Source organism: Leptonotus elevatus, chromosome 4 (genome assembly GCF_054856555.1).
Source record: "Leptonotus elevatus isolate MCC_2025b chromosome 4, RoL_Lele_1.0, whole genome shotgun sequence".
Classification (NCBI taxonomy): Eukaryota; Metazoa; Chordata; class Actinopteri; order Syngnathiformes; family Syngnathidae; genus Leptonotus; species Leptonotus elevatus.
The window spans coordinates 18,326,959-18,351,916 of NC_141242.1; the positions used below are offsets into that span (position 1 = coordinate 18,326,959).

A 24,958-nucleotide genomic window follows, 5' to 3' on the forward strand; every position below is an offset into this window, starting at 1 on the left:
CTGTTTTGTTTTCGTTCAACTGAAGGAAATGTTGGTTCATCCAGTTGTTAATTTGCTCTAGTGAGTGACACAATACGTTAATTGAACTGCTGTCATTTGGGGACATTGATCAATACAGTTGTGTGTCATCTGCACAACTATGACTGAAGCATTTGACCAAAAGGTAACATATATAGACTGAACAACAGGGGTCCAAGGACTGAACCTTGAGGGACCCCACATGTCATGGCCATTCGATCAGATTCAAAATTTCCAATGGTCACAAAGTAACTCCTTTCCTCCAAGTAGGACCTGAACCATTTTAAGACAGTTCCATTTAACCCCACCCAAGTTTCCAGCTGTTTCTGTTGTCGGAAAACTGACATGACATAATACATATATATATATATATATATATACAATTATGAAATAATTAGAATTCTGAAAATATTTTCATTATTTAACAAATTATAACGCGTCTTACTTTCATTAATAAACAAAATCATTTAACCAGTTACTGCCATTAACATTATGTTTGTGGCATTTTTATCATGTCCTTGGGGTTCAAGAGAAGCCTGGCTGGCCACCAGGCTAATAAAACGTTGGGGGAAACCCTGCGATGGATCACTCCACTGCTATTTATACCTGAATGTTCCACATCACTACTGGAACTGCTTTGTCTCCTCAGGGGGCCTTGACAAATTTCTATTGTTGATGGACAAATTAATTCCAAAGTTTATCAAGGCATTTTACAAGAAAACTCAAGACCAATAGTCTGCCAATTAAAGTTAAACAAAAGGGCATACGGGGACAGTGGCCCAAACGACAGAAGTTAATCAACAAATTAAATTAAATTAAGAAAAATACACCTTAGGGAATGGCCTACTCAGAGTACTGACCTAAACCTGATTGAGACGCTGTGGCATGACTTAATGAGAGCATTCCCAAGAAAATGCTGAACTGAAACAGTTTTGTGAGAGGAATGTTCCAAAATTCCTCCTGACGATTGCACGGGTCTGATCTGCAACTACAGGAAAATGTTGCTTGTGTTATCACTGCCAAAATGAATCGATTAATTGACAAGTAATCGATTATCAAATTAATCGACAACAATAACCCGGGGAAAAAACGCTTCTGTAATACACTTTAATGCAAAATTAAAATGTGATTAGTCGATTAATCAATTAATATTAATGATCAATAGATTAATCGATTCTAAAAATGTTTGAGTGACAGCACTACAAAGAAGGCACAAGGTTATCATTCCGACGGCCCACGGGTGTCTCTCACTCACTATCCAGCATGCTTGCTCTTCATGCTGTACACCGTTTGAAAGATGGCTTCTTTCAGATTTGAATAATGCCCAACATTTCATTATGAAATCATATCTGCAGGCTCAGTGAGCACTTAAGTCAGACAATTGTAAATGCAAGAAAAGATGCAACTTACCCTGTATAGCCACCAATTCCCAACCAGATGTCCAACTTGGTCGAAAGTGGTCCAATTACTTTGAAAAGAGTCCAATGAAAGTATTCCGGGAAAATTGTTTGCCTACACCGACACTTTACATCCATATAGCCACGTTATTTAGTGCTGCAAGTTCCAAAATACGCCTGACATCGACCCAGGATGGATTGTCGCTCCACATTGCCTGTACAAATTAGCCTCGGAAGACTTCGTCAACAAACTCTTAAGGGTTGGCTTCTGAATGACACCTTGTTTGGTCCAATAGAAAGAAGTTTTATCGGTCAAGATCCACGCAACCCAATGGCGTCAAATAACACACCTCCCGTCGCTGCTTGAGCCAGTCATAGCGAAAGTTTTTGGTGATGAACGTTTTGAAAAGCCAATCAGATCCTCAAAACATCGACGTGGCTGGTTGCCATAGTAACTCACAATTTGAAAACAAACACCCTCCGCCTTTAGCCCTCCAATGTCACAAAGCCACGTTTTTGGTTGCTGCAACCTGCCAAATATGCACAAGATTCACCCATTCTTATGCTCGTTTGAGTTAGCACTCATGGACTAGCCTTTGCAACTGATCTACGAGCAAAAAAAAAAAGCAAAGTAACCACGTGGGAAGTAATTGACACCTTATGTGGTCCAATCCCCTAGCCTTCCTTTGTCTATCATGTCCAAAGACGATGCGCGTAAAAGGTCCTCTCTTGTGCGATGCATAAACTCGTCACAGCGATTCCATGGTGATTGACATATTGAACAGCCAATGAGATTCTGAATACGTCAAATTCTTGCTAGATTTTTTGTTTTTTCTTAAAAGCCAGTTTGCGCATACATCATGTGAGAGAAAACATCGGTCAACGGTGCGTCATAAAGGCGCATATCTCTTTGATCCCTTGCTTTGAATTCATGTCAAAACGATGTCTAAATGTGGATAAAGTCTCTCAACTACGTTTAAAAATGTAATAGGTGACAAATTCAAATTAATTTTTATTAGACTTGACCTTAAGCTTTCAAGGGTCACCCAAATGGCGTAGTTTTTTGTTCACCTAAACCCATGTTTTAGAAAATCCTGTGTAAAATTTTCTGTAGTATTATTGTCAAACTTGAACTGGAATTAGGGAAGACCTCAAGCTTTCATATTGTAGTGTTTTTCAGTCCAGCACAACATTCTACATTCATTTTCAAGGCAGATTTTGTGAAAAATAATTAGACGAACATAACATTTTTCTTTTCTTTTTTTTTGTATTCAAACTTCAACTACTCAGTGCCAGTAGCACTTAAACAGATTTTGACGGTTGGGGAGAAAAAAATCAAAGTGTTATCTTTAAAAAGAGACAAAAATTATGCTGATAATCCAAATGGTTCAAGAACAGCTTCAAGTTTACTTTGACACGAATGGTAACGGGTCAACGTTTTAGATACAGTTCTACACTTCTTCCACCCCGCAATGTGAAGTTAACATGTTTTCAGTAAAAATGTTGGAACTATAAATGTTCGCTTGAAAATAGGTATACTGTACCTCAATTAACATGTAATGAACTACCATTAACATTTGGCTACCAACACAAAAACTATTAAAAGGAAGGTGCCATATTCCTCAAATAACAGTCAGACAACACTCCTGTACACTTTATACGAGTAACATAAATATAGAGAGGGCACTGTACAATTATCCTGTCAGAAGTCACCAAAATACACACTCTTCTAAAGAGAGAGGGTTGAAAAAGAACAGTACCTAGTCATTACACTTTCTAACCATATGCAAGATGAACACGTTCTCTCAGTCAACCTCATCTCCATCTTTGACAAACCTCTCTCATACGTCTATCTATAGAAATTCATCCTTGAGCAAAACCAAACATTTCCTACCTTCTGGTCCCCGCCCCCCCAAAAAAAAGTTCTTAGTTCACTTCAAACTAATCTCAACGCTGTATCAATTCAGCAAAAAATATTTTTACTTTTAAATGCAGAGATTACAGACATGCAAGTAAAACAATGCAGTGATAAATTAGCTTTAGTCAGCAAATGCCTTGTAAGCATAAAATTACAATTCAAAATAGAAAGTCTAACCTGAACGGAGAGAGTAGCAGTAATTTCAATAGAGGCTAAATAAAAAAATAATGCTATTTGAGCCAAGCTCATTCATTATTAAGGTATGATAATGGTAGGTCAAGTAGCGGAATGCTCATCTTACCTTTCACCTGAGTTGCAGTTCACACCACATCCAGAGGCCTTTGTCAAAGCCGCTTGTCTTACCTGTAGGGATGCACAAATACAAAAAAAGCCGTCACTTAGACACACAAAGTCCTAAGAGCATTACATCCTTGGTTCCTCCTTTCAATGCTTCTTGCTAAGATGGGTGGAGACTCAACCCTCCTGCCTCCAGCCTCAGTCTTAAGAGGGTGCATTTCTGGGACTACCGTATTTGCCAACTGTACACACACCACTGGTAGTCAACTACTGACTGTAGAGCTGCAAATAAAGAATTTCCGTAATAACTGTTGACTCACCCAGTTTATTGACGATAACAGTTCAACTGACAGCAACGCTATTCAAAGTATGTTACCTCATTAGCAACCAACAGAACACAAATGTGTACTTATCACATTTTTAGTTTCACTAAACACTAGTGATGCACCGAATATTCGGCCACCGAAAATTTTCGGTCAAAAATGGCAAAGATATGCATTTATTTCGGCCAAAATAAAATTCAAACCGAAAGAATTCGGCCAAAAGAGGATGTTGTGGTGACGCAAGCACAACAAAATAACGCTGCAAGGAAGCATGTGTTTGAGAAGGAGAGGGGCGTCGCTTGGTAAACTATGTCAAAAAAGAGAGCGCTGCCGAGTACTGCACTACAGGTGAGCCGCTGTTTCTCCTGCGGAGCCTTCCTTTTTTTCTGAGATGAGAGCTCCTTGAACGCTTCCACTTTTACACTAGCATTCTGGTGGCTGTGCTAAATACTTTAGCTAATGTTAGCACTATTGCTATCAACAGTTTTAAACAAGTCAACACTTACCACTGTGACTATAAACATGTACATGACGCCGTTTGTGACATTGCAGTCCGTTCCCAAAGCCGACTGGCTGGTGCGAAGAAATGTAATTATTTTTTAACGTTGGTGAATATGTGACTGTGCCAATTTTAAGTGCGCCGCACCGTGTCCCGCTCCAAATAGCCTACAAATGCGCCATCTGCACCGCACGCATCCGTGCCCGCCGGTGCGAACTACTGTACATTAAAATTCTCAGTTGCTCACCCCGCGTTTGGTGTTTAATGTAACATTCGCCAACATGTCTGTGGTGTGGACTTATATTGTGCTTTGTTCAAATGCCAGTGCTAAAGAGGCCTAAATATTTTATAATAATATTATAATTTTAATTAACGCGATGATAACAAAAAAATGACATTTTTTTCCCAACGTTTTGGTTTTCGGCCAAGCATTTCTCATTTCCGGTCAAAAGTTTTCATTTTGGTGCATCCCTACTAAACACACAGTTGGGTGGAGGTTGAGTGAGTCCAATGTTGCCTTTTTTCACTGAACCAAACGACGCAGAAGCGTAATGCAGACTGGTAGTCTGCAACCATATTTCCAAGATGCTGATTTGTTACTCTAACGAATTGTGTTGCCGTCTTAGTTCGAAGCAACTGAACATTCTGTGACATGGGAACAAAATAAATAGCATTACATCTTAGTACGACCTGTGAATGTGGCTTAAAACAAAATTTTTAAGAATGTTTTGAAAAATAAAGCGACAGCAAAATTGCATTTAGAGTTTGCCTGTGCACAGGAAATCCTGATGAAACATTAATTCTCTTTGTTCCGTCTAATGTGGAAAATACTGTTTTAATTGATCTGAAAACGAGTTTGCACGCTCTCCCCGTGCCTGTGTGGGGGTTTTCTAGGTTCTCTGGTTCCAAAAACATGTATGGTAGGTTGATTGAACACTCTACATTTGTTGTTTGAATGTCAGTGTGAATAATTTACAGTGTGGTAAAAAAGTCGACTTTAAAAATAGGTAGACTGAAAATGTTTGCCCCGAAGCTCCGCTGGAACCATATTTGCGCCACTGTCCATGTTCCTACATGGAGCTTTTTTTGTAGATGCACACAGTGGACGGGAAGTTATTGAGCCCATTATAACTAAGACAGGCAGCTCCAACCATTTACTCATGGACTATTGTTAAAGCATTATCTGTAAGTGACTTTTAAGACGCTATTACAATCACGGTCACGTGATCAGGATAATGGCGTTGCTCACGGTTTTTATTTTGATACTCAACTCATTCCCTCCCTGCCATTTTCACAGAAGCAATCCCCTTCGCTCCCGACTGTTTTACTGGATTTTGACTTATTTTGCAAGGCCCACAGAACGTTGTATTCTATTGCTATAAAAACATCTACCAAAAGAAAGATTAGTCTCTCCTTTCATCTGTTTCCGTTTTGCAGCAATTAGCATTGGAATATACATCATTATTCACAAATCTATTTAGAAATGTGGGTAATGAGCTTTTTTTCAACATGGCCCCTAGATCTCTTTTGCTCTGTCACATGCTGGCTGTTTGTGTAATAACTACAATTTCTTTAACCGTTCTTTACAGTTGAGAGGCTGCATCAAAGCCTTCTGTATGCTCTAGCAATATAAAACAAAAAAAACGTATAACTACGTCTTTGGGACACTCAAAAGTTTAAAATATAACATATTTATACGTTTTGGGGAGCAAATTAGTTAATCGTTGTAAAAGAAAATTCTGCCAGAGATATTTACACTTTTATTCTTTATACACAAATTAATGCCTAATCCAATACTGGAAAATGAGTTACTAGTGGTGTGTTCTTTTAAGGTTTCCTTTGCATGCCTAAAGTGTATGTCGATTGATATAGTAATGCTGGGGGTGACAGAGTGCAAGAAACACAAGTCCCAGCTGGTTTCAGAGCAGGGACAAGGGTGTAGAGGTTAGCGCTACAGTGTCTGGTTGAAAATGGCGTCTTTTAAGTATTTACCACTGCACAGCATGGGAGCTGGGACATCTGTTGTGCCTTGCTGCTCGAGCGAGCAGTGATTAAAATACAGCAGAAATCACCCACGGAACGTGACTCAAATAGCTCTTCGAATTCTCACTAGCCATCATTCTCCTCCATCACACTCCCCTCATTTATCATCCAACGGCCGAGCAAAGCCGGAGTTCTAGTTGATAGGCTTAGTGAGCAACACCATTAAGTATCCCCGCCTGAGCAAGGTACAGCATCACACGTCATGAGCAGACGTTTGCGTTAACAGATCAACACCAGGAAATGTCAATCATTATTAAAGCTATGATGGATTTATTTATTTTTTTTTACTGGAGGATTTAATGATCAAAAGCACATCAGATGTTTAGTGTATAAAGTAACAGACATAAGCAGAGTGGGTTTTTATTGATCGTTTGACCTACTTCCTTTGGCCTGTCAGAATTACTAACCAGAATGGCATTCTACTTTTGCAGGGTGCCATTACACTGTCATTCAATAGCAGATTATTACACTTACACCAACAATCATTAAACCTTTACCGCCTAACAAAATGAGTGGGTGAAATCATGGCAGATATGTAATTAACGAACCTATGTTGTCACGACGGTCCATTTTTTTGTAATAAGATCGCTACATCTATTTTTTACTCAGAAAAATGAAACTGGCATTAATTTCAAGTTGTATCAACAGGATTTGGAGTCATCTGTAAATGAATTATTGTCCCTTTTTCATTGCCAAAATCGATATGATATGACCCCATGCCTTTGTGCAAATCGGTAAAAGAATTGGACACCAAATTCGGTGTGCAGCCGCTGTGGACAAAACTATACTATGAGGGGCAGTCAAAAAGTAATGAGCCCTGTTCAATTTGTCTGACTTGTGGTCCATAGCTTTTTCAGAAATCTCAACAGTGTGTTTAAAGTACTTGTTTAAATATAAACTGTTAAAAACATTAGTTTGAATGCATCCATTGGAAATCGAAAAATTGACAAACTAAGCATTGCCGGTATGGGATTTTCGTCCGTCAATGTAATCGTCAATCCATCAATATAATTGTCAATCCGTCAATGACAGGCGGACGTCTCATTTTGCTGACGAATGGCAATTGACAGAGCATTGACGGTACCCACTTGGAATGACGGAATTGGGGGGGGGCAGTACTTCAAGAATATGGCATGCAATGTGAAAGCTCATACAGTACATACAAAAAACTGTATTACATATATTAACATGTATACATCCTAATAGTTTGAATGAATAAAAAATATAAATAATTTGTTCTTTTGTCAAGTTTTAATTTCGCTGCTTTAACTGATGTTTTAGGTTATTGTCGAGGTACCGTTTCAGTACCGGTATTGAGGTATTTTATGCAGGTATAGTATCAAAGCCAAACTTTTGGTATCATGACAACACTACTGTTAAGGCACCGGATCGATACGCAGCATCGTTAGGAGTAGCAATATCGATAAAATTTTAACGATACCCATCCCTAATCATCAACAATGATTCTGTAATCATCTCTGCACGAGTTTCTCGACTCGAGCACTGTTTCCAGGATTAACCACTGAAGAATGCTTTCAACTTCTTCCATCTGTCATGCATTTTGCTTAACTTGACTCTTCTTTACCAGTGATCCTCCTGGATATCCTGTGATGTCATTTTGAGTCGACAACAAGCGGCATTGTGGCAACATGGCCGCCCCCCGAGATAGATAAAAAAGGGTTTATTTTTCTGCTTAATTCATATTGTGTTGTATGTGTAGAGGGAAGGTTTTCGGAGCTGGGTGAAGATTGCAGGGGGTTTTAGGGCCAAGGTGAGGTCTTTAAAAAGTGAATAGGAAGTGGTGCTCAGTCTCTATTCTGCGATTTTTTGGTTACTTCAAGTGTGTGTTGGCTCCAGACACAAGGGATGCCAATTGTTTGTGCACAAGTGATATGAGCAGCAGTGGAAGGAGAACACGTCAGGGCAGTGAACGCCTGCGGTCTTCCCCCAGGTCCTAAAACCCTGTAATTACATGTGCCTGACATTTTATTATGGAAAGTTGTATTTGTTAAATAAATTGTTGCTTATCTTATTTATTTTGCATTTATTTTCTGTTTTTCCTCCATGCTCCGTTACGATGCACTCATCCTGATAGCCTGTTTCCATGCATTTCTTATTATTATTAAAAAAAATTTGTTTTGAAAAAATCTTGTGTGCGCTTGTGGACATACTGTGGAAGTTAAAAGGCTGTGTCAGAATGTGCACACTGTTCCCCATATAGTACCCTACTAAGGGGTCAGGCCATTTTGTAGGCGTGTCCCAAAAAAGGTAGTGCACTCAAAATTACCCACAGTGCACTTTGTTAAGTAGTGTACATCAATGGCCAGTCAATCGGTTGATATAAACCACAATGCATTGCGAGTGGTTATTCTCATTTCACGCTTAGTCCCACATTCTCTATGATGACGAGTTTCTTATCTATGTCAACGCAGATGGGAGAGTCAGAGCGAGCTGGGCGACACGTTTAGTAAAGCATGTTTCTTTTTGTGAGGATTTCAAAGAAACCACTATGATGATGGGTGTCAAAATAATCTGATCATATTGTGAACATGGCGGATGTTACACAAATTCTAGTAAAGAAAGTCGACGTTATTCCATAAAGACCCAAATACCATACTTATTGTAATGACGCTGGCATTGACGTAAACAGAGAGGTAAAGCCCGCAGACAGGCATTTATTTGCCTATTGAGAATCAGTGAATACCCCCAATCAGAAAATGACAACGCCTACACATTTCACAATTTGAATGTCTCCTAGCCGCTCCGTGATCTTTGGAATCACTCGCCATGGCACACCACTTGTTTTCTCACTTAACATTGCCGCATCGTGAGCTCAAGTCGTGCATCACGTTGAAGGATGACTATCGTATTCATATTCATCCTTGATGTTTACCTCGAGGGATTGCTCAGTCACATGTACCTTTTTAGGGCTTCATATTTTCCATAATAAGCCCACATAGAGGCGCCATCAGTGGGTAGAGACGTACATTGCTTTCCAGGGGCTAGTTCAGTTCACATCACATCACAGCTAGTGTTTATGGTTGCCACTCACCGAGTGGCAATGTATGAAACGAAACAAATAATAAAAAAATAAAAAAACTGGGAACGAGATTCAGCTAACTCGCTAACGCGGCGAAGCCTGACTTGGTGTCGCTAAAGCTAAGCTAGAAACGTTAGCCTGTGCCCTGCTTAACAACACACAAAAGTGGGCGAATTCCTCCAAACGGCGAACCGTTAAGTACTTCGAAATAATTAAACGTCGCTGCAAAAGACAACATGTACGAGTAATACTTGCCTGTCAGTGTAATATTTGCTAGCAAGCGCGCGGTAGAGAATAATACCATCGGACGCACAATTCCGAGAAATAACAAGTAACGTTAGCTAAAAATAGCAAGTTATCTCAACCGACGTGATGAAGCACCAAAAAATGCAAACTTACTCGGTGTCGACCGTGTTTCGGGGTTCATGCGGTCGCCTCCGAGCTCTCGTCCCAGATCGGCGTCATATCCACAAGGACCGAGGAGGGGACAGTGCAACAAGGCTGCGCCGCGAAATTGGAGGAGTGCTCTGTTGTGGAGAAGTTGCTCCGTTTCAACATGGAGAGAGTAGAGGGACACCAGAGCTTGGAGGCGACTCAAGCTACATTCACTGCCAGCCTGCTTGGACCGCCGCGCGACACTTCGGTTGCATGGGGGCATTGGCGCCTCCCTGTGGTCTGGCCAGGGCATAACATCTTGTTTTCAGTTTGGCTACAGCGCAGCATTATTGTAGCATACAGACGGTGCTACACTAAATAGTAAATAAATAGTAAATAGTATATAGTGCTCAAAGCATTTGTAGTGGGGACATCTCATTGACATAATGCCCTTACCCTAATCTTAACCATCACAAGTGACTGCCTTACCCTAACCCCAACCAAAACCCAATTCAAACCTAAACTCTAAAACCAAGTTTTGACCCTCAACAAGAGGTTTGGACTCATGGGGACCACCAAAATGTCCCCACAAAGAAGCCTGGTCCCCACAATGATACTAAAAACCCAGAAAATGCTCCCCATGATGTGATATATGGCTACCAGTTTAATAGACTTCTAAAATAACAAATTCGCTCAAATCAAGTTTAATCATGTTATTATTAATGTATGATACTATTAGGACTGGGGAAACAATCGGCTACCTTGGCTAAATCAACCACATAAATTGGTCAGCAAAAATTTCTGCCCAAAACAGGGGCAGGGCAATTACCCAAATAATTGATGGAGTAACATGTTAGTGACAGCTCTAGTTAGTATAAATATTAATAAAACATTTATATGAAAACACTGATTATGGTCATGATGAGCGAATATTTGGGAAACAATTAAATACCAATATGCAACACTAAATATTTGTTGTTTACATTTTCAAAATTCCTGAAAAAATCAAAATACCCCATCACTGGTGAACCATTTTTGGAACAGGCTCATAGGATACTCGTGGTTCTTGGGAGTACCACGTGACATATAGTATACTGGCTGTACTTATGCTTAATCACACGATGATGGCATGGCTCGTGAGGTAGAATGGTTGTCGCCTCCTAATCTGAAGGTTGTGGATTTGATCCTCGTCCCTTATGACTATGTCAAAGTGTCCTTGAGCAAGATTCTGAACGTCCAGTTGCTTTTGATTTTGCGCCATCAGTAGATGAATGAGGACGCAGTGTTAAAGCGCTTTTAGCACCTCAATAGTAAAAAATAAAAAATAAAGGAAAGAAAAATGTGCTACTCATGGGGCCTCCAAGTGAAAGACAATTTGCTACCTACACTGTAACTGCAATATGAAAACCTTTGTGCTCAATCAAGTTCCAATGGACATGTGATTTTTTAAATGGCTAGGCCACTTGTGCGTGTGTGCGAGAGAGAGAGAGAGAGAGAGAGAGAGAGAGAGAGAGAGAGAGAGAGAGAGAGAGAGAGAGAGAGAGAGAGAGAGAGAGAGAGAGAGAGAAAGACTGTATATTATTTCACAATAGAAGCTAATTGAATAATTAAACGATAATTCATTTTTGAGGCCAAGAGCTATAATCTGTCATATTTAGGCAATGTGACCCCAGCTCCTTAAAAAAAAAAAAATCTAAAAATATACACGTTAGATTCCAGATGTGAATGTGACTGAGTGGTTGTTTGTCTATACAGTATGTGCCATCTCCTCCATAGTCACCTTCAACGAGGACAACCTATATGTAGAAAACAGATGAATTAATTGTAAACGACTGGAATCACAATTATTTTTTTCATGCTGTTTATACTTCAATTTAACACATTGTATTCTTGTAATAAAAAAATATTCCATAAAATATTCGATCATATTTACACATTGATTATTCAAAATATTTAATATGAATAGAAAAATAAATTGATGATAGAGTTGTGGGCATCTTTCAGATGAAGACGTTGTGTTGCGTATTCCATCATACATTGTACAGTATTTAAAATATTTTCAACCAATTATACAGATGAAACCCAAATTACTCACTCGTGATAATGTTACAAAATAGTGTAAAGTTAAAAACGAGCATAAAATCGTAAATGCATCAAAATTATTTTTGGTGGGGCCAACGTGTTGGGCATCTGAGTGGGGGCTATGTGTTTTGCATTTACAGCACGCGTTCACATTCTTTAAAACAGGACATATAAATGAGCGCCCTCTGGTGGTATTCACATCAGCAAGCAAGAGTAATAACCAGGGGTGAAAGTGGGCCGGAACGGTCCGGAACTGCGTTCCGGTAAATACAATTCGTTCCGGTCCGAAAATAGGATGGCAACTGTCAGAACCCCATGTTAAATAACCTGCCAGGTTGACACCCAAGAAGAAGAAAAAAAAATCTACTAACGTCAGATTTACATACACAACAAGTGGGGCGGCACGGAGGACGCGTTTGTGAAATGTGAACTTTCTTTGCATTTCGCCACGCGGTCTGATAGGCTGAAATATGTGCCACATCGGCTTCGGGGATGGACTACGTCACACACAGCGTCGTGTCTGTTGTCACCTACATGCAACAACCAACCAGCCACTAAATACCTCCTTAATTTTTTTTTATCCCCTCCTGCGTGTACAACGCATGTTTTTCAATAAATACATAAAAACACACGTGGGTTTTGTTTTGAAACAAGAAGAAAGCATTTATCGCGGAGAAGCAAAAGAAAAGCAAACACTCGCATGTATAGAAAAAGCTCAGACGGCTGAATGTTACGGGTTTTCTGTTTTGTTACAGATGTTTGAAGTTTAAATATCTGTTTACAAGGAACCTTTTCGAAGAATCTCCACTTTTCCGTGGTAAAAGTTATAATATCCCACAGCAGGGGATGCAATTTTTGTATGGGGTAAATACTTTTGGCACGACAGCGGAACGCTACTATTACTATTTTGGTATGAACATAGCATAAAGTGCTTTGGAATTGTTCCAGTGTGCTTGTGTAGCGTAATCCGTTTACAACGATATCTATTATTTATCCCACGGAGTTCTGTCCACCGGCTCTGTTCTCTGTGTATCTGACGAGTCACGTCGACGTGTGTACGTCGGTGTTTTTGTTATATGCTATTTTGCACATCATAAAAAAAGAAAAACATTCTGGCTGCGCAGCGACCTTTATGTCAGGGAGTTCCGGCAAAAATTCTATCCACTTTCATCCCTGCGTATACCTCTTTACACATCACACCACGAATTTAAAGTTTTGCATTGTACCAGCAAGCATCACATAATCAAATAATACAAACGTAAACTACATTCTAGATTATTATTATTTTGTATGCATGACAACAAACGACTGGTAGGCCCTCTAGGCAAGCCACAAATGTTTTCAAAGAACATATACCGGTCTCATATAAAAAAAAAAGAAGAAGAAGAAAAAAAGATAAATTTTAGATGTACATGGAAAATAATATTAATAATATTGATCACATACATGGATGTTTGACAATGTACTCAGCAGGAAGTGACATGGCACGTGAAAAATGCCATTTAAAAATGATGTGACTGCATAATACATAATGATGAATGTTTCAAACAGGTCAAATGATAAAATACAAATAAGAATAAAAAAGCACGCCTCTTTATTTACAAATGAGTAGAGGAGAAACATAAATGCATCCAGTGCATTTTTCACATCAGCCCATAAAAATACAAACATAACATAAAATATACATTAATAACAAAACAAAAATAAGTACTCATTGTACAGTTCAAAGTAACTAACATGGGATGTGCAAAGCCATAATAAACTGTCATATTATTCTGTTCTATTTGCATTGGTCAATAACACTCTTTCAATTTGGGTGTCACTTGACTTTAGTTAGTTCCTTCTGCTGGTTTCAAACCACAGTGGGGGAGCACAAGACCGACATTTCAATTTAAGACAATTTCTCTTTACACTTTACAAGTGTCAGTAATAATACCCATAAACCTGAGCAGTCATATACAGTATAAGGCCAGCATAAGTACAGTAGACAGCTACACAGTCCAAACATGTTACAGGAATCTACCACACCAATTTAATATTGGTTAACAATTTACATGATAAAACAATACATCTTTTTGATTCAGAGAACTAAAATGTTTTCTAAAGAAGAACTTGACATTTTAGAAAAACAGTCCCTTTTCCTTGCTATACCACTGAAAAATGAAGTAGAAGACCTGAGGGCTTATGTATTGTGGTACCCGTGTTTATAATAACCTTTTCTGGGTTCCACATTCTCATAAATGGAGAGTGCGGCGGTGTTTTGGTAAATTAGATCCACATTAGTCCCAGTTCTTGATCGGATTATATCCATTGCACATTGGTTTAAAACCACATACTGGTCCTGCACAGACATAAAATCTCCACGTTATGACCATGTTACACAAAGAACACTGAATGTAGCATTGTACGTACCTCTGTCTGAACCATGAGTGGGCGGTGCATGCGCAGGTCATGGACGACGCCATATACATCCACCACGTTTTCCCTTTCAATTTGGAAGATGAGACGATCAATGGCTATGAAGGTGCCAGTGCGGCCCACCCCAGCACTGAAAGAGAGAAAGACACAATGACAGGTGAACATTTACATAGCATGGAAGGGGTGCTTCAACATTATTACCCACACCAGACAAGGGCTGCATAAAATTTGGTCAGGAAGTTATTTATTTATTAGTCACCAATCATCACTAGATGGCAGACATAATTTTCGCATTTTGAATGAGTGAAAAAAGGTACAAAGAGTTTTTGCACTTAATGTTGATTTCTCTAATTTTGTTGTTTAGGATAGCGGACATGCATTAAAAGTATGTTAACGAAATTGAATTTTATTCGGAAAGCACCAATAGCACCACAAAATCGTGAAAAGTACACACACACACACACCTATATGTACATATATATATTCATAAGGCTTTTATAGTGCTATAGTTGGCCGAAAGGATTAGGGCTGCAGCTTAAAGCTTTTAAATGCCCTAACCCAGCACATGTTCTCAATTTCAAGAAAGAAAAAGACAACGTATGTTTAACTATACCATGTCAGCCAAGGAAAATACCATATGCAAAAAAGAAGAAGAATAAAATAAATAAAAGTAGAGGTAACCATAGAACCGAGTATCTAGTAACGAATCCTCCATCATTGACACATTGGGAAATATATGGTAATATGAGAGAGCAGTATAGCAAATACATAGATTAATGGTTAAGGATGCCCTTAATTTTCCCAAATATCCCCACACTCCGTGACACTTTTGATCTAATATAATAAACGTGATTTCCAACTGAGCCTAGAGTCAATAATAATTCATAGAAAACTATTCTTATATACTCTTTCGAGTCTAATATTTTTTTTAAAATTTTAACTCCACAGAAGATGGCATAGTGCGATTTCCAAAAACCATGAATTTTGTGTTTAAAAAAATAAAATAAATACAGATTATTTGTTTGCGTCAAACCACAATTTCAATTTGTCTAACTCTGTTGAGACAACTTCCACCAGATGCTGGAGGTTCTCTCCTACACAGAAAACATTTGTATAGTGCGCAAAAATAACATACTTTAATATCTTAGTAGCATTACACATATCGTTTATGTATAATAAAAATAACTTTGGTCCCAATATTGATCCTGGCGGTACACCACAGGTGATATCCAAAACTGAAGACCTATGCTCCCTTATCTGAACAAACTGCTGTCTGTTCTCCATATAGCTTTTTAGCCATCGCAGTAGCACTGCTAAAAATCTTTGCACTCCTCTAATTTAAGTTGCCCATCCCTGAGATAGCTAAACGAAACAAGGCGCAGTGACCTCGTTTTTAGCACATCTGCCTTACAGTTCTGAGGTTCAGTATTGTATACGGTAAGTACCTGATTGAATCCCCCCAAACTACAAACATTCTCAAAGTGTCCCTGGCTGTTTGTTCTGACAAACCTGCAGTGGACCACAGTGGGGGAGTTGGTGGAATATTGGTCCATGTGTTCTCTGACCAGGTGTCTGAAGCTGATTAGAAGCTCGGTGGTTTCCGGCACCCCGTGGTCGGGCCAGGCTGTGAAGTGGAATTGGCGAACTGAACGGGTCTCTGCTGTTTTCACCTATTTGTATACATTTACATGGATGATAATTAACAGATATGACAAGTAAAATCAATTCACAATTCCGAAACCCAACATAGTTTTAGCAAGTCTTTTCAAGAGATAGAACACGTTGCCTGCTATTGTAATTCTTGGATATGAATTGACTCTTTGTTTGAGGGAGGTCTTGCTTGATCACTCACCAACACTGTTGACTTCTCTGTATCAAACATTTAAAACATTTTAACTACTTAAAATATTTTCAAATTGTAAGAACTTGACTTTTGGGACAAAAGTGGGGAGCCACCAACATTTAATTTCTCTACTGTTCACTGAGTCCTACTGGTAGCAGTTTCAATACGAAAATTTGAGATTTATAATTACCATTCAGTAAGACAAATGACGGAAAGTTTCCCTTACATTTTTAATTTCGAAGTCCCTAATGGTCCAGTCATCAAGTGGTATTTCAGAGGTTGTTGTTACACGGATGTATTCAAAGTGCTTGGTGCTTGAATGCCAGTATTGCTCACATTTGATCTAGAGAGAGAAAACAATCAACATCAAAAATATTATTTTATCTTTTTAGATAGAATCCAAGTCCTCTGTAAAGCCAATATTTTCAGTATATTGCATTGTACTGTTGTTCTTTTTTTTTTCTTCTGTCCCCTCTCAAACCTGGTGCTGTCTGAATTCATTTCCAGTCAATATCAATCGCAATACAAATATCCAGTACATGTTCACATCAATATTGTTATGACAATCAGAAATGAGTCCAGGGCATTTTGTACCAAAAAACAATAATCGGTTAGCAAAAAAAGAATAATCTAATAATCTATCCATTTTCTGAAGACAGTTTTGTGTGTGTTGTGTGCGTGTACTCACTCTGCCCTGCTCATTACAGCGTGTGAGCATAACCAGGGTGTGCACATTCTTCTCCCATATCATCCTCCAAAAATCCTTGACAGTGCCAGGTAAAGGGCCCTGAGCTGCAATAAACTCCTTTTTGGAGTTGTACCCCTGCCAAAGGAAACAAGTGCATACAAAAAAAAAAAATCAGATCTGTTCACATGTCCTACAGACTCTCGGCAAGCAACATGAATGAAGGGGTGAAGACCAAGGGGTGTAAAATGATGAGGCAATGACTTAGGCAGAGGGAGTCAGTACGCACCGGCATGTAGTTAGCATTGATGTAGTCATCATATGGAATTCCATGAATGATAGAGAGTTTCACTCGAGATGAATCATCTAGGAAGCATGAGAAGTGGGAGCATTAAACAAGGGAATGGCAGTATGATGAAATGAGTGTGCAGTGCAAATGTTAATAAAAAGACAAGTGCAATTACTGCAATTCACCTTCACATGACACTTCATGAAGTAAACCGCATACAATGTAGTTGCATCCTATATTAGAGCTGTATCGAAATTCTGCTTTTGCATCAATACTGTTTCCCAGTTCATGTTTTGATGAACATACAACATTTTACAGTTATTAGTGTATCAGTGTAAAATTATCATGGTTGGGTTGGGTCTTGTTTAGTCTTATTTGCCTCCGTCGTGTTTTGGGTTTTGTTTGATTTATGTTACCTTAGGCCCCGTCCACACGAAAGCCAGTTTCAATGTATCCTCACAAGTTTCTTACCGTTTAGGCCGTTTGTACACACGATGGCGCGGTTTCGGAGCTTGAAACTTTTGAAACCGGGCTCCAGAGTGGAAAAATTTCAAAACGCGCCCCCGCACACGTCCGACTGGACACCATATGCAGAATACTCCTCCAGTGATGAATTAATAGTTGCAGCTCCATGATGACGCATTGCCGTAGTTTGATGAAGTATGCGCCAATTCTCGCGTGACTGCGCGCAAACCGTCAGTCTGTCAACAAGAATGGCGGATAGCCGTGTCGTAGTCAGAATCACCCGCCATTGTCATTTCTCCTGTGCTCGTATATATATATATATGTATGTATACAGTAGCAGTAGTCTGCTCGCGAGATGGGAATAGTAGTAAGATGGCCGCCCGGGCGTGTATGGGCTATCGGCTATCCAGTAGTATATACTGATGAGTGAGACAAACACACGACAAGTGACAATGGCGGGTGATTCCAGTACAACAACATCATGCAAAATGTTTTTGTGTAAAAGCTAAGGAGGTTGCACAAAACCACTACGACACGGCTATCTGCCATTGTTAACAGACTGGCGGTTCGCGTCATGTGAGAATTAGAGCATACGTCATCAAACTGGAGGAGTATCACGCAGGAGTATGGTGTCCACATTGGAACGTGGGCCGCATTTTGAAATCTTTCCACTCTGGAGCCTGGTTCCAAAAGTGGTCGGTTTCAAGCTCCGAAACGGCGTGGCTGTGTGGACAAACTGGCCAAACGGTAAGAAACTGGTGCGGATACAATGAAACAGGCTTCCGTGTGGACGGGGCCTTAGTCTCTTGTTTCCCCTCTGTCCGCATCGATCCACTGTTGTTTCCTCCTGTCATGCTGTCTCTTTTTTACCCTGTCGTTCCTCCTACGTCCTGCCTTTTTTTTGGACTTTGTTGTTTTGTTTCCCAGCTAGTACTTTGTTTGTTTCCTTGTTTTGGTATTATTTAAGATTTGTTTGGACTTTACTTCTGCCTCCTCACCCTGCATCTCTGCACTTGGGTCCACAACCACCACATCTCACCTCAACCTAACAAAAATGGATACCCCCCTCCCAACAAATTTACTATTGAATGCCCTTACCGGTTCATTATTAGTATTTATTTGTTAAACATAAAACATGTGGACATAAAATAAAAGTACCATAAAAAATGGGATAAAACATTTTACACTTAACACGGCACATTTACCAAACAGTTAAGGCTGCAAGAATAAGGCAGCTAACACTGTACTTCCTTTTAGCCCTCTTATTTTGAAACCAATTCTGGTGCACTACTTAGTTGACTGACGCTAACTTGAAGACAGCAACGGTAATCGTAGGATTATTTGCCGTAATGATTTTGTTGCCGTTACTAGTAACACTTGTGACTGTGTTAGGCCTCTTTAACGTGCTATTTTTGTTCAGACCGCGTGTAAAATAGTCCTTAGGTGTCTTAAAAAAGATTATATCTTTTTAAAGAAAGAAAAAAAACAAAGGACTGTATAGGACTGTATTTGAAGACAAGATGAACTTTTTAACCATTTACAGTGTTAATGATTCTATTGGTGATGTAAAGTTTTGCTACTTTTGGTTAGATTTTTATTGTGGCTTGGTGACACCCTTAGTAACAAAGGTAATACGTGCTGTATATACACTAATCACAAAAAGTTAGGGATATTCTGCTTTCAGGTAAAATTTGTGGAAAATATAAAAAGTTCACGCTACATCATATCATGAAAGTAAGACATGTAGAAGGATGCACTGTAACGAAAAGCTTGTCTGGTGACAACATTGGCTGATGCATAGCGCATGCATAGCTCCAATATTATTGGCGGCCATCTTTTCTGCTCAACGTGAATCGACTTTCATCAGAGAACAGCACTGAGGCCCACTGGTCACTCATCCAGCGGAAATTCTCCCTGTCCCATGCAAGACAATGATGCCTGTGCCTGGTGAACCAGATTGGCTTTCGCTCACGATACTGTGTGAAAACTCACAATATTTGTATAGATTAAAAAAAACTTCATATTAGGAAAAAAACCCACAATATTGTGTTTTGTACATAATAACAGCCGTGACAAAGAAATAGGCTTCCTCATCTCATGTCATTGTCATCATGTGCTCTTTTTGGCTCGGCGGCTCAAAGTATCTCTTTGTAGTTCACAATTCTGTGTTCGGCTGAAGTGGGCGAAAAGTAAGGTTGTTATTTTTTTTTACGGCGATGTTGAAAAATATTTGCTGCTATGACGGCTGGTATGGGAGTGGCCAAAACATTCCTAATTAAAATTAAACTGCATTAAAAAACTAACCACCAGAGGGTGCTAGAACTGCACAAATGGAAAACAACCTTGCCTTTTTAACAGATGTGCTGCTTTTTAATATTTTTACATAGTCCAGACCTGAGCACAAGGTATACTAGTTCATAGACAGACAAGAAGTATTTTCAAATTGGATCTACAATATGTATGTAACTCACAGGGAAGTACATTGTTGTAGCGATTCTTGGCCTTGTTCTCTTGAAGCAGGGCACATGCTTTTGACTGAGATGTACCAACCATCCTTAGGTCCTTCAAAGAAAGTAAAACCACAATCCAATATTAGTATACATATTGTAGGAATTTCAATGGCTCAGTTACTAAAAGAGGAGTTAACGTTTTGAAAAATAACCTTTTATCATCGAGTATGGGACCTATTTTTGTACCCAGCACGAGTCTAGCGGAAATCGCTGTCTAACTTTTCTGCTTGGCTCTCATGGGAGGCAGACAATTTTTGCTCTGCTCCTTTCCGCTACCCCTCATGATTCCTGCTGCCTTTATCTCGTGTTGTCTTATTTCTTAACTATCACCCCAGCCTCCCGTTGCATTTTTTCCTAAATCCAGTCATGGATTTGGACAGCTGGTCTCTCAACACAATTGACAACTGAACAAATGCAAGATGGTGTGCCTATTTATTCTGTCCATCTGGACGTGCAAGACGTGGAATTCTGATAACAGGTATGCTGCTGTTTGGAGTCGGCAGCTTCCTGATTTACAGTCAAAATCAGCCAGCACTGCAGGAGCAGCTCTATTGGAAGTGAACAAGCTGCCGGTCTTCTGGATGGTGTGGCCAGTGAACTCTTGTGACAGTATGTAAATCATCATGCTGATGTTGAAGTATTGCCTCAAAAAACGTGATTGTATTGCTCCTTAAGAGGCTCCAAGCAAGAACTCAAGGTCAACTGATATTATTGTCGGCCTGTTCCCAAAACAACCGTTATCTATCGAAGCTACTTTCAAATCTTGCTAACAGCTTGAAAACTGAAAACTCCACATTTAAGCTAGGTAACACGAATATCTATTTTTACTCATTGAAAAAAGAATTTGAGCATAAAACTGACTGACAGGGTTAAATTAAGATGTTGAACAAATGTTTCACCTCAAACTCCTCTGCAAAGCCACAATTAGAGTCTGCCTTCTGTTTCTTGTAGTAAGCTTCATAGTCCTCCACACTCACTGCTGCATTTCTGCTCAAAGGACAAGAGTACCGTAATGAGAACTGTTTTTGAAGGTTCACACTCACAGTTTGGCTCTAAAAAGAACAATAGAGCAACACTGACCGAACAGTCATGGAAGACAAACATTGATCGAAATGTAAGTACATGATTGAAATGAACATTTGTACCTCAAAGAATGAATCTGGATGTCTGAGGATTCTTTTTTGGATAACCTACAACATGTAGACAAAGATTTGAAAGCTCTTCTGTATGCACATACGTGTCTTGATATGACTTTATGAATGTGACAAACCTTTTCCAGTAAACAATGAAGCCAATGAGAATGATGAAGAGAATGCTGAAAATCCCCAGTGTTGCTCCGACAGCAACACTGATGACAACTATGACATTGACAAAGATTGTGACTAGATTAATAACAAATAGAACACACGATATGGGCATTTCATATTGACCCTTGCGGTACCTGGGTCCTGTGGGAGCTTTATCATTGGATAGAATTTAGTGATTGAGGTCTTCGATGCATTTGATCCCAGCTTAATTAGCTTGTCTTGCAGAATCACTTTAGTGAACAATACAATGGCATACCTGCGGAATAAAAGAACGCAAAATGAAAGCAACACAACTAATGCTGCAACTTACTGGAAAATATAATAAATATTGGATAATGACAGCAGTGATAATATAATTAGGTAGAAAAATGACAACTTCACATCTTAGATTTTTTCCATCCATTCTATAGTGTTTTCCTATGTGCCTATATTAGATATGCAGTTGTCATTGCTTTAAACAAAAAAATCCTATGTACATGTATTGTATTTATCTGCTACATGTAGCGATATGTTTTTAAAGTCTTACCGGTATCTTCGATTGCTGTGGAGGGCTCCATTGGTGTAGCCCTCCCATTCCGAACCATCTCCAATGTCTACAGACAACATGTTCTCTTCACCGCGTGATAGAGCGTTTCTCTTCTTGATGGTTGCCAGGTATGCCGGAGATTGTTTGTCAATCCACTGTTCATATGTTTTCCCCAAGTACTCTCTCTTAGCCGTGTCAGATTCTGAAAGGTATGTGCATAAAATACAGATTAACATATTAATAGTCTTGCAAAGCAAGCACTTTAGCATTTAAAGGCTGGATGAGGAAATGATAATACTGTGGGGGGGAAAGTGAAATAAACAAACCTTTTATATTTTCTGTCACGAGCACACCAAAATGAGTGATTGGCCCATTGGTTTCATCCATTAGGCTGGAATTGATCTGAATGGTGAATCTGTTGTATACTTTGTTGTTAACAAAAGCCAGCGACTCATAGCTTACTGGAACTGGTGGGTCTGTCAAAATATGACAGCAAAAATATTGATTTTGACTTTAAAATGAAAGCTAAACTTTAAAAAAATGTCCAACCTGTGATGCCAGTCATGCAGTGCAGGGAGAGTGGAGTAGCAGGTTGCCCACAACTCAGTGTCTCCATCATTATGTTGTATGGAGTATAGTGACTTAGGTTGGAGATGGTCTGGCTACAGCTTTGGTTACAGATGCTTGTCCCATTGACCATTTCCACATTGTTTATGGTGAGCCGAAAATCATGAAATTTGCCTCTGGGCTTAGTCCAGGACAAGATAATTTCTGCATTTGGATTGTCCGGACCTTCACATGTTGCATTTCTCACTGGGCTGGCATCTGGGGGAGGAATGTAAGAATAATATTATTAAAATACTTACACACAAGCTCATCTAAGAATTTACAACTTGCCCAGTTCGTACAGTTTACAAAATGTGAAATGCGTGTTTATTAGCCTTGAAAATAATGCCATATTTGTAATGGATATGGATATGAAATGTGGGATGGGCAGAATAATTTGCGGCCATGTAGAATGTGCCAAATGCTGAACTGACATTGACTTTATTTGTTGTTTTAACAAGTGGTCTGGTCGAGTATTTAAAAAAAATACTAAGCAAATCTGCTGCAATAGACACAAATATGTCCACAATAGGGAGATATGATCATTCAGGTTTTGATTTCATACTAGCCCATAGTTGGAGCAATTTATCAACACTAATTTACACACATGTACATTTATTTTGGCTAAAAAATAAAGCTCTCTAGTGAAAGATAATTGCTAACATAAATTCAAGTTCATAGATATAGTTCCCTTGGTTGTTGCAACAAGTTTGGGAATCGAATCATTTGGAAATGGATTTGGCCAGACCTAGTTGCAACAATACAAAGATGCACGTTTCAGGGTGACAACACTTTAGAACCACTGTTCTAAATTATACCTATCAACAATGGTTTTAGGGTCTCGTTGTAAAAAAAAAATCTAGTCCAACACTGACCTCTACAATATTCTTACTAAATCCAATAGTCCAAGAACAGTTAACACTAGTGCATTGCGTGTAAATCGGGATGTTGTGAACATACGTGTGCAGGCGGAAATCCTTCTGGGAGCACCCTGAGTTCCATCCCGAGTCTCAGAAATGACAGAAAAGTTATACCTGATGCCAGGGACCAGGTTTTTGACAGTATGCATTGGTTGGTCAGTCACAAAACTGCCATTGATTGGCCAATCTGAGCTTTGCCAGGTCAGATTGTAAAGATAGCTTTCCTTGTATTCATCAGGTTGAAACCATGTGACTGTGATGTTTTCCTCCTCTGCAGAAGTGTTGAGAAATTTCACATGCAAGGGTCCTAAGGGAATGTCAGAGATGTAAGCGTTAACCCTGAAATCCTGCACATCTGGGCATGTAATGGTAGAAAGAAAGAGAGAAAGAAAGAGAGAAAGAAAGAAAGAAAGAAAGAAAGAGAAAGAAAGAGAAAGAAAGAGAAAGAAAGAGAAAGAAAGAGAAAGAAAGAGAAAGAAAGAGAAAGAAAGAGAAAGAAAGAAAGAAGCTTACTTGTGGTGACCAAATAGGCATGAATCACGTCACTCCTAAAACCCAAGACGCCAATTGTTGCTATAGAAATGTTGTAGGCGGTCCCAGAGAGCAAGGAGTCAAAATTATGACTGGTGTTGGTGGTACTGATATATCCACTTCCCTCAGGCGGTGCACTTGTGAGCTGGTAGAAGAACGATGTACCATTCATCAAGGGGGCTTCTGTCCACCTTGCTTCTATTGAGTTTGTTGACTTTATGAGGATCTCAATAGGCCCAGGTGGGTTTGGATCTTTGGGAATAGGTAAATACAGTATGTTAATTTCAGCAAGCAAAGTAATATATCGGTATTGTAATGTGATGTTTTGTTTTGTTTAAATAGCTGGCTGCATGAGTGCTATTTGTCATTATTTGAAAACTATATCAGTTGTCACTCAAAACCGCAATAGGGCCTATTAAAGGCAAATATAGAAACAATTTTTAAAAAATCGACTAACAAAACTCCTTAATTTTACCAGATAAACCACAGCCTTAGGCACTGTCACACAATTTAAAGTACACGTTCCAAATCTAAGGTGTGTTAACAATATTTTTCATGCACCAAATATCATCAAATCATCAAATTCAATTTGGACTCAATTCTTGTCATGCCTATCACAACACTGTGGCTGTAGAGTGTGTACATTATAGTGTTGTGTCGTTCGAGTACATTTCATTCAAAAATAACGAATCTTTTCAGTGAACGTGAGTGAACGGATCACTTCCTGAATTGATTCGTTATTTTCTCAGTTAATTTGAGCTCAGCCACGCTCAAGTCGTCAATCTTCGCGAACGACCAATCAGCAGCCAGCGTCAGACACGGGTGAACGTACCATGCTATTGGTGTTAGCCAACGCGGATCAGCGA

The 24,958-nt window shown here is 39.2% G+C and overlaps 2 protein-coding genes across 8 annotated transcripts in view; both read right to left on the reverse strand.

Annotated features, from left to right (window-relative positions):
- osbpl5 (oxysterol binding protein-like 5) overlaps positions 1-10,174 on the reverse strand; it is a 29,456-nt gene extending 19,282 nt beyond the window's left edge. For 4 of the 5 annotated variants that reach the window (XM_086072725.1, XM_086072723.1, XM_086072724.1 and 1 more), the window contains exons 1-2: positions 9,935-10,174; positions 3,635-3,696 (exon numbers count right to left, since the gene is read on the reverse strand). The gene's annotated coding sequence lies outside the window, so the exon portion shown is untranslated. Of the gene's footprint in view, positions 1-1,428; positions 2,111-3,634; positions 3,697-9,934 lie in introns of those variants that run through there. The other variant, XM_086072722.1, reaches the window with a different exon arrangement.
- A 3,397-nt stretch (positions 10,175-13,571) lies between these two features.
- ptprjb.2 (protein tyrosine phosphatase receptor type Jb, tandem duplicate 2) overlaps positions 13,572-24,958 on the reverse strand; it is a 34,043-nt gene continuing 22,656 nt past the window's right edge. For 2 of the 3 annotated variants that reach the window (XM_086074597.1, XM_086074598.1), the window contains 16 exons: positions 24,075-24,344; positions 23,602-23,868; positions 22,585-22,860; positions 22,362-22,511; positions 22,036-22,237; positions 21,644-21,765; positions 21,473-21,560; positions 21,348-21,392; positions 21,102-21,189; positions 20,164-20,254; positions 17,228-17,304; positions 16,942-17,076; positions 16,480-16,596; positions 15,920-16,080; positions 14,405-14,540; positions 13,572-14,333 (listed from right to left, as the gene is read on the reverse strand). In XM_086074597.1, coding sequence (XP_085930723.1) covers positions 14,175-14,333; positions 14,405-14,540; positions 15,920-16,080; positions 16,480-16,596; positions 16,942-17,076; positions 17,228-17,304; positions 20,164-20,254; positions 21,102-21,189; positions 21,348-21,392; positions 21,473-21,560; positions 21,644-21,765; positions 22,036-22,237; positions 22,362-22,511; positions 22,585-22,860; positions 23,602-23,868; positions 24,075-24,344 — 2,384 coding nt within the window. In that variant the 3' untranslated portion in view covers positions 13,572-14,174. Of the gene's footprint in view, positions 14,334-14,404; positions 14,541-15,919; positions 16,081-16,479; positions 16,597-16,941; positions 17,077-17,227; positions 17,305-20,163; positions 20,255-21,101; positions 21,190-21,347; positions 21,393-21,472; positions 21,561-21,643; positions 21,766-22,035; positions 22,238-22,361; positions 22,512-22,584; positions 22,861-23,601; positions 23,869-24,074; positions 24,345-24,958 lie in introns of those variants that run through there. The other variant, XR_015094690.1, reaches the window with a different exon arrangement.